At 42.1% G+C, this 10,427-nt stretch overlaps 1 protein-coding gene across 7 annotated transcripts in view; it reads left to right on the top strand.

Moving 5' to 3' along the window:
* The first annotated feature begins 326 nt into the window (after nucleotides 1-326).
* DNM1L (dynamin 1 like) overlaps nucleotides 327-10,427 on the top strand; it is a 52,298-nt gene continuing 42,197 nt past the window's right edge. For 4 of the 7 annotated variants that reach the window (XM_004390251.3, XM_004390252.2, XM_004390253.2 and 1 more), the window contains exon 1: nucleotides 327-590. In XM_004390251.3, the coding sequence (XP_004390308.1) occupies nucleotides 489-590 (102 nt within the window). In that variant the 5' untranslated portion in view covers nucleotides 327-488. The remainder of the gene's footprint in view (nucleotides 591-10,427) is intronic. The other 3 variants (XM_012559666.2, XM_012559664.2, XM_012559663.2) reach the window with 1 other exon arrangement.

Here is a 10,427-nt window from a genome sequence, read left to right as displayed (position 1 = left end):
TACTCTGTCCTATAGGGTCGCTATAAATCGGAATGGCCTGGACCGCAATGGGTTTGGCTTTTTTTTTCTTTTTGGACATAGGGTCGTTTTGAGTCACGGCCTACTCCACCGCAGCTAACAACAACACCGTGCCTCGGGAACAGACACATTCTCACGCCTCCGACTTTCGACCCCAAGCTCCTGCAACATCCCGGTACTCGGGACGTTTCCCTCCCCGCAGGGGATCCGCCCGCGCCGCTCAGCCTTCTGGAAGAAGTAGGCATCAGTGTTCCTCTGTGAAGGACTACCACTCCCGGCAGGCTTTGTTTCTCTCCACCTCCCTCTTGGCGCATGGCCTGCCGGGAGGGGGCAGGTAGCTGGCAGCCCGGTCCAATGGCTGCCGGATCCCGAGTAGAGGGCGGAGGAGAGGAGAAAGGAGGCGGTCTCTGAGCGTCGTCCCCATTCATTACCGCTGTTCGCCGGGTGAGGCTCTGGTCTTTTTGGGAGTTATGGAGGCGCTAATTCCTGTCATCAACAAGCTCCAGGACGTCTTCAACACGGTGGGCGCCGACATCATCCAGCTGCCTCAGATCGTCGTGGTGGGAACGCAGGTGAGCGACGCAGCCGGCGTTCGCCGAGACCAGAGCCCGGGGCGCAGGCCTGGTTGGGGATGCTGCAGCGTCCGCTCCCGGGCCAGCCTTTGCGGCCTCTGGGACGAGTGTGCTGCTGGGGGCCCGGGCACTTCAGGCTCTGCTACGCCTGCCAGCCTGAGGCCGAGAACCTGGGTCCTGGTCGGGAGACAAGAGGCGGAGTCCGCGCAGCGGGCCTGGCAGGCCCGGCGGCCCTCAGGGGCGGGGTGAGGGAAGGACGGGTCGGCGGGCGGAACTGGAGTCCATGGGGAACGGGCGCGGCTCTGTGCGAGGGCCGCTGCTTCCAAGGGCACCTGGGGGACGCGGGGTGCACGCGGGGCCGCACTGGGCTCTCGGTGGGCTGGCTAGCCCCGTCTTGGTTTGCGGTCGGGGGTTGTTTTTATTTCCAACCTCCCTTGCATTGCTCAGGTACTGCGGATTCAGTTTTGGAGCCGCGCAGTTGGGGCTGAGAGGCTGCCCCTGTGTAGCGAGCGCGTGAGTGTTTTCCTGCAGTGTAATGCCTCTAGATTTCGAGAACGCCGAAGCAGTTTAAAAAAATACATATACTTGGAGCTCTGTGGGTATTAGAAAGGAATATCCAATTTTTCTGCGAAGGCTGTGGTTTTTATCTTCTACAGTTTTGTGATCGTGACCTAAATTGGGCATCACGGCTCTTTGGCCTTTTCAAGTTGGGTGCCATTGATAAGCACATAATTTTTTATGTGCAGAAACGTTGGGGAAATAGGTTATTTCCACAGTAACAGAGGAGACATTTAAGTTTCATTTTCTTTGCTTGCTGCTTTTCTAGGTTGAAGTGGAATCATAGAACTTTTATATTAGACAAAAGCATTTTTGAGAATACTTAGTGTATCGATTTTAAGTGCTTTTATTTCTTAGTAGTATCTTTTCTATTGAGAAGATGAAGCATTGCTACATCTTGTTACAAAATTAAAGTGTAGAATATAAATATTATAAGACGGAACTTATGCGTTCAAAATACTATAGAGTATATCCAAACACTGGAAACCTTGGGAACCACAGATATCTCGTACTTTTCTTCAATAGTTAAAGCAATAGAAATTCTTTCAGAAACACACCTCCTTCATTTGTTTTAGGATTGGTATAGATTCTGTTCAATCCTATCTACATATCCTAGAGTAATATTTGTAACACTTAATATTTGTAATGATGATTGGAGACTCTGAATCATCAAACATAATAAATTATGAGTAGTATTTATATTAAGCATATTTTGTTCACTACTTTGTTCTTATCCCCTGGAATAGTCTGGGGTATGTAGTCAAAAAGAGCAAACCCACTGCTCTGCAGTTGATTCCGACTTGTAGTAACCCTACAGGACAAAGTAGAATGGCCCCATAGGGTTTCCAAGGCTGTAAATTTTCATGGAAGCACATCTTTCTCCCCTCCCGCGGAGGAGCTGGTGGGTTCGAACCACGGACCTGGTTTGCAGGTAAGTGCTTTAACCACTGAGCCACCAGGGCTCCTTTTGGGGCATGTAGTAGGTGCTCCATTAATGTTATGAAGGGATGGATATTGCTCACTGTAACTGGATAATTTAAGACACTGGGACTTTCATGGCACTGTTGTAAGAGCTCAGGTGCTAATCAAAAGGTCGGCAGTTCAAATCCACCAGTCACTCCTTGGAAACCCTATGGAGCAGTTGTACTCTGCCCTACAGGTTGCTATGAGTCAGAATTGACTCGATGGCAACAGGTTTAGTTTTTTGTTTTTTCTTTTTGAGGGGAGGTGCTTTGGTCATCAGAAGTGATCTGTTTTTGAAAGGGCCACATAAACCAGAGACTTCATCAGCCTCAGACCAGAAGAACTAGATGGTGCCCAGCTACCACAATGACTGCCCTGACAGGGAACACAACAGAGAGTCCCTGACAGAGCAGGAGAAAAGTGGGGTGCAGAACTCAAATTCTAGTAAAAATACCAGACTTAATGGTTTGATTGAGACTGGAGGGACCCGAGAAGACATGGCCTCTGAACTCTCTGTTAGCCCAGGACTAAAACCATTCCCAGGGCCAACTCTTCAGACAAAGATTAGACTGGACTATAGGATATAAAGTGATACTCATGAAGAGTGTACTTCTTAGCTCAAGTAGATACATGAGACTAAAGGGGTAGCTCCTGTCTGGAGGTGAGAGGAGAAGGCAGAGAGAGGGTCAGGAGCTAGTTGAACGGACATGGGAAATCCAGGGTGGAAAGGAGGAGTATGCTGTCACAGTATAGGGTGATCAACTAGGGTCACATAACAATGTATGTATAAGTTTTTGTATGAGAGACTAACTTGAATTGTAAACCTTCCCTTAAAGCACAATTAAAAAAAAAAAAGTGGTCTGTTTTTGTAAATAGAATTAAAAGAGATGATATAAATTAAATCTTCTTTAGTAGTAATGTGAAAATATTTCCTAGCTGCAAATGGCTCCTACAGACCAGGAACTTTCCATATACTTTTAAGAGCTTCTCAGAGCTTTTTATCATGAAGCAGTAAAAGAATAAGGGCTATAATGTGTCGACATAAATAGTTTAAAACAAGAAGGAATTTACTTACACAAAATAGTTTATTTCAGTAAACCTGTTAGTTGACAACATTAAGAGGGGGCAGGGTAGAAAGTCCCTGAGTGGTGCAAATGGTAAAGCAGGTCAGCTGCTAACCCAAAAGGTTGGAGGTTCAAAGACACCCAGAGGCACTTTGGAACAAAGGCCTGGTGATCTGCTTCTAAAAAATCAGCCATTGAAAACTCTACAGAGCACAGTTCTGCTCTGACACACATGGGATCATCTTGAGTCAGAGTCAACTCAGTGGCAACTGGTTTTTAGGGCAGAAAAGTAAAAATCCACCATTCTGAAAGCTATTAACAGGTGCTAGCAAAAACCATACTTGTAGTAATAGTATATGCATGTTGATGTTTGAAATTACTCAGAAAGGATCTGTTTTTAGACTTCATTTAATTAGGGTTAATTCCATCTGTCTTAGTCATCTAGTGCTGCTATAACAGAAATACCACAAGTGGATGGCTTTAACAAAGAGAAGTTTATTCTCTCACAGTCCAGTAGGCTACAAGTCTAAATTCAGGGCATCAGCTCCAGGAGAAGGCTTTCTCTCTCTGTCAGCTCTGGAGGAAGGTCTTTGTGACGCATCAGTCTTCCCTTGGTCTGGGAGCATCTCAGCGCAGGAACCTTAGGTCCAGAGGATGTGCTCTGCTTCCAGCACTGCTTTCTTGGTTGTATGAGGTTCCCATGTCTCTCTGCTCGCTTCTCTCTTTTATATCTCAAAAGAGATTGGCTTAAGACACTATCTAATCTTGTAGACCTCATCAGCATAACTACTGCTAATCCATCTTATTACATCATGGTGATAGAATTTACAACAATAGAGAAATCACATCACATGATAAAATGGTAGACAATCTTACAATACTGGGAATCATGACCTAGCCAAGTTAACACATATTTTGGTGGAACACAATTCAATCCATGACACCATCCAAGTCCTTATTAGCTGAAATTCATTTCCTTATTCTTCGGGTATAGGAGAAATAAATAATAATAGAAACAATGTCTTTTTTTTTTTTTTTTCCATATTTTCACGATTGGTTGCAAAAGATCTCATCTACTTTGAATGCTAGCACACCACTACTTTATCATCTATGCCATTTTTAGTCTTTAATGTTGTATGACATTCATATATACAAAACATGCCTCAAATTCATATTTAACTGATAGTGTACAGTGAGAGAGTTCTAGACATAAGTGTTCTGTACTTAGTTCTGACTAGTAAACTTCTAGTTGGTAGTCATCATGTCTTTATAGCACAGATGTAGTCTCTTATACATTACCTATACCTTAAATGGCTACAGGTCCCATCTTGTTGAACTTTTTAGAACAGTAATTTTCAAACTTGACTGTGTATAACAATCTCTTTGAAAATAAGTTTCCTAGACCTTTCATCCCAAGTGATTTTGATTTTATAAATCTGGGGCGCACCAGGCACCACAGGAGATTCTGATGCAGATGGCTCACAGATCCTAATTTGAACATATAATAATGAATCTTTGAATTTTAAAAATCACGATATTGGGAAAAACGGGAATAATTCAGGGAAGTGACTTCTAAGGGCATACCACCGTCCAGTACCATGTTGATTTTGGTGACATTCTTGTTCCAAAATATCAACTCTCAAGCAACCTTTGTTGTTGTTATGTGACATCTAGTCGGTTCCAACACATAGCGACTGTATGTACAACAGAACAGAACACTGCCCGGTCCTGCACCATCCTCACAATTGTTGCTGTGTTTGAGCCCATTGTTGCAGCCACTGTGTCAATCCATCTCGTTGAGGATCTTCCTTTTTTTCACTCAGTCTCTCCACAAGCACGATGTCCTTCTTCAGGGTCTAGTCTCTCCTGATAACATGTCCAGAGTATGTGAAATGTAGTCTCGCCATCCTTGCTTCTAAGGAGCATTCTGGCTGTACTTCTAAGACAGATTTGTTCATTCTTCTGGCAGTCCATGGTATATTCAGTATTCTTTGCCAACATCACAATTCAAAGGCGTCAGTTCTTCTTTGGTCTTCCTTATTCATTGTCCAGCTTTTCCATGCATATGAGGCGACTGAAAATACCATGGCTTGGGTTAGACGCACGTTAGTCCTCAAGGTGACACCTTTGCTTTTTAACACTTTGAAGAGGTCTTTTGCAGCATATTTGCCCAATGCAATATGTCGTTTGATTTCTTTTTTTAAAAATATTTTATTGTGGCTTGGGTGAAAGTTTACAGAGCATATTAGTTTCCTATTCAACAATTTATACACATTTTTTTCATGACATTAGTTGCAGTCCCCTCAATGTGACAGCACTCTGTCTGGTTCCTCCCTGAGTTCCCTGTTTCCATTCACCCATCTTTCCTGCCCCTTCCTGCCTTCTGAACTTTGTTTTTGGGCAGATGTTGCCCTTTTGGTCTCATATGGTTGATCTGAGGAGCACGTTCCTCATGGGTGTCATTGTTCACTTTATAGGGCTGGGAGTGGGTTCATTTCCAGGTTTGAAGGATGTCTAAGGGCCCTAGTCTTGGGGGTTCCACCAGTTTCTATCAGAACAGTAAGTCTGGTCTTTTTTATAAATTTGAATTTTGTGTTCTTCATTTTCCTCCCACTCTGTCCAGGACCTTCTACTGTGATCCCAATCAGGGCGTTTTGTATTGGTAGCTGGGTACCATCTAGTTCTTCTGGTCTCAGGCTAGTGGAGGCTGTAGTTCGTGTGGTCTGTTATTCTTTTGGAGTAATTGTTTCCTTGAGACTTTGATTTTCCTCACTCTTCTTTGCTCTGAATGGTAAGAGACCAATATCTTAGATGGCCACTGGTAAGCTTTTAAGACCCCAGTCGCTACTCACTGAAGTAGGATATAGAACACTGTCTTTAGGGACTATGTTATGCCAACTGACCTAGATGTCCCCCGAAATTATGGTCCTGAGCCGTCAAGCACAGTGACTCAGTCCCTTGAGGTATTTGGTTATGGCTAAGAAGTTTTCATAACTGTGCCCCTGTGTGCTCTACTATAAACCAAATCAAACCCAAACTCTTTGCCATCGAGTTGATTCCAATTCATAGCGACCCTATAGGACAGAGTAGAACTGCCCCGTAGGGTTTTTAAGGAGCAGCTGGTGAATTTGAACTGCCAGCCTTTTGGTTAGCAGTCAAGCCCTTAACCACTGTGCCACCAGGGCTTTATTCTCTACTATATACATGGATATATTTGCAGCACATACAAATGCATATGCAGAAATGTACTCTACCAAACCTATACATGCTTGTAGGTGTACTCCCATATGCCATCCCATACCTGTTCAGCTTACATATTTACCGATGTATCTACTCATAAATTATTGTTTGTTATTACTGTTATTGCAGGATTGTGTATGTAACAGTATTTACCATTGTTGCCTTTTACTTTTGCGTACTTTTCAGAATCTTCCTTTGCTTTGGTCATGTTGTGCTAACTTCACCCATATTGTGTATTGTCTTTACCTTCTTCCAAGTTAATATATGTCTACTATCTAGTTAGTAATTTCCCGTCTGTCTTAGGCTGAGTTCTCTAGAGAAGCAAAATCAGTAAAGTGTATAAATATATATGGAGAGAGATTTATATCAAGGAGACGGCTCATGTGGTTGTAGAGGCTAGAACGTCCCAGGTCCATGGATCAGGATAGAGGCTTCTCCTGATTCACATAGCCGCAGGGGCTGGCGAACCCAAGATTAGCAGGTCGGAGACCAGGGCTCTTGCTCACAGGCTGTGAAGATCGACAGATCCCAAGATTGGCAGGTAAGCTGCTAGCTCAAGTCCCAAGAACTAGAGGTCAGACAAACAGGAGGCAGCTGCAGGATCCAGAGCAGGCAAAAGCCAGAAAGTCCACCTATATTCGGATGCAGGCCACACGCCCAAGGAAACTCCCTTCCAACAGATTGGCTACTCACAGCAGATCCCATCATGAGGGTGATCACATATAAAGACTGAGAATCATGGCCGAGCCAAGGTGACACACAGTCTTAACCATCACACCCTCCCTCTCCCTTCCATTCCTGTTAACCATCAAAGGATGTTTCTTTCTGTGTGTAAACCTTTTCTTGACTTTTTATAATAGTGGTCTCATACAATATTTCTTTTGTGATTGACCTTTTTGCTGAGCATAATGTTCTCCAGGTTCATCCATGTTGTGAGATGTTTCACAGATTCATCGTTATTCTTTAATGTTGCATAGTATTCCATTGTGTGTATGTACCACAGTTTGTTTATCCATTCATCTGTTGATGGGGATAGGTTGTTTCCATCTTTTTGCTATTGTGAATAATGCTGCAATGAACATGGGTGTGCATGTATTTGAGTCACAGCTCCTATATCTCTAGGATATGAACCTAGTAGTGGGATTGCTCAACCGTATGGTGTTTCTTCTATTTCTAACTTTTTAAGGAGGCGCCATACTGTTTTCCACAGTGGTTATACCATTTTACATTCCCACCAGCAGTGTATGAGAGTTCCAATCGCCCCACACCCTCGCCAGAGATTGTTTTCTGTTTTTTGGATCATTGCCATTATTGCTGGGGTGAGGTGATATCTCATTGTAGTTTTGATTTGCATCTCTCTAATGGCTAGTGATCACTAGCAGCTCTTCATGTGTTTGTTGTCCACCTGAATGTCTTTTTTGATGAAGTATTTGTTCATGTCCTTTGCCCATTTTTTAACTGGATTGTTTGTCTTTTTGTTGTTGAGGTGTTGAAGTTTTCTATACATTTTAGAGTTTAGTCTCTTGTCAGATACGTCATTGCCAAAATTTTTTTCCCAGTCTGTAGGTTCTTTTTTTACTCTGTGGAGAAGTCTTTTTTCTTTCTTTTTTTTTTTTTTTATTGTACTTCAGGTGAACACTTACAGAACAAATAGTTTCTCATGAAACAGTAGTACACATATTGTTTTATGACGTTGGTTAACAACCCCACAACATGTCAACCCTCTAACTTCTCAACCTTTTTTTTTGGTGAAAATACACATAGCCAAAGATACACCATTTCAAAAATATCTACATGCACAGTTCAGTGACATTGACTACGCTCTTCCAGTTGTGCTGCTATTCTCATTTAAGATGAAGGCTTACAGAACAAAATAGTTTCTCATTTAACAGTTACTACACGTTACCCTATGACAATGGTTAACAATCTCACAACACATCAACAATATCCTTACTCAACTTTGGGTTCACTATCATCAGCTTCCTTGTCCCTTGCTGCCTTCTGGCCCTTGTCACTGGACTACTGTATCTTATTAGTCCCATTTGGTTTTACGGGGCTGTCCACTCCCAGGCTGAACGGTGAACCTCAGAGATAACTTCTCCACTGAGCTAAAAGGGTGTCTGGGGGTGGAGAAGTCTTTTGATGCATATAAGTATTTAATTTTTTAGGAGGTCCCAGTTGTCTAATTTCTCTTCTGCTCTTTGTGCAGTTTTAGTTATGTTTGATAATCTTATTTATGCGATAAATTAGGGCCCCTAGGTTTGCATCTATTTTTTCTTCCATTATCTTTATTGTTTTAGGTCTTCCATTTAGGTCTTTGATCCATCTTGAGTTAGTTTTTGTGTATGGTGTGTGGTATGGATCCTGTTTCATCTTTCCTCAGGTGGATATCCAGTTTTGCCAGCACCATTTGTTAAAGAGACTACCTCTTCCCTATTTAATGAATTTCAGCCCTTTGTCGAAGATCAGCTGTCCATAGATGGAGAGATTTACATTTGGATTCCCAATTGTGTTCCATTGGTCTATGTGTCTGTCATTGTACCAGTACCAGGATGTTTTGAGTACCGTGGCTGTATAGTAGGTTCTGAGACTGGGATGTGTGAGGCCTCCTACTTTGTTCTTCTTCTTCAGTACTGCTTTGTTTATCCGTGGCCTCTTTCTTTCCATATAAAGTCGGTGATCAGATTTTCCATCTCGTTAAAGAATTTTGATGGAATCTGGATCGGGATTGCATTATATCTATAGATTGCTTTGGGTAGTATTGACATTTTCACAATGTTAAGTCTTCTATCCATAAGCATGATATGTTTTTCCATCTATGTAGGTCCCTTTTGGTTTCTGGCTGTAGTGTTTTGTAGTTTTCTTTGTATAAGTCTTTTACATCCCTGGTTAGGTTTATTCCTAAATATTTTATCTTTTGGGGGGCTTTTGTAAATGATATTGTTTTCGGAGTTCTCTTTGTTAGTGTATGGGAATCCAACTGATTTTTGTATGTTGATCTTGTACCCTGCCACTGTTGAATCCTTCTATTAGTTACAGTAACTTTCTTGAAGAATTTCTGAGATTTTCTATGTATAGGATCATATTATCTATAGATATGGATAGTTTTATTTCTTTCTTACCAATTTAGATGTCTTTTATTTCCCTTGCTTGCCTTATTGCTCTGGCTAGGACTTCCAGTATAGTGTTGAATTGTTGTTGTTGTTAGGTGCCATCGAGACCGTTCTGACTCATACCGTTGGTACAACCGAATGAAACACTGCCAGGTCCTGTGCCATCCTCACAATCATTGTCATGCTCGAGCCCATTGTTACAGCCACTGTGTCAGTCCATCTTGTTGAGGGTCTTCCTCTTTTTTGCTGACCATCTACTTTACCAAGCCAGATGTCCTTCTCCAGGGAATGATCCCTCCTGATAACATGTCCAGAGTATGGGAGACGTAGTCTCGCCATCCTTGCTTCTAAGAAGCATTCTGGCTGTACTTCTTCCAAGACAGATTTGTTCATTCTTTTGGTCGTCCATGGTATATTCTATATTCTTCACCAACACCACAATTTAAAGGTGTTAATTCTTCTTCCAGTCTTCCCATTTTCAAGAGGAATGCTTTCAGACTCACTCCATTTAGGATGATTTTGGCTGTTGGCTTTGTACAAATTGCCTTTTATTATGTTGAGGAATTTTATTTTTGTGATAGACTAAATTGATTGTTTTTCTAATGTTGAACCATCCCTGCATACCTGGTATGAATCCCACTTGGTCATGGTAAAATTTTTTTTTTGATATGTTGTTGAATTCTATTGGCTAGAATTTTGTTGACGATTTTTGTGTCTATGTTCATGAGGGATATTGGTCTGTAATTTTCTTTTCTTGTGGTGTCCTTATCTGGTTTTAGTATCAGGGTTATGTTGGCTTATAGAATGAGTTTGGGAGTATTCCATCCTTTTCTATGCTCTGAAATACCTTTAGTAGTAGTGGTGTTAACTCTTCTCTGAAAGTTTGGTAGAATTCTCCA

This window comes from Trichechus manatus, unplaced genomic scaffold, assembly GCF_000243295.1.
Source record: "Trichechus manatus latirostris isolate Lorelei unplaced genomic scaffold, TriManLat1.0 scaffold00292, whole genome shotgun sequence".
Lineage (NCBI taxonomy): Eukaryota > Metazoa > Chordata > Mammalia > Sirenia > Trichechidae > Trichechus > Trichechus manatus.
This window is presented reverse-complemented; position numbering and strand designations above follow the sequence as displayed.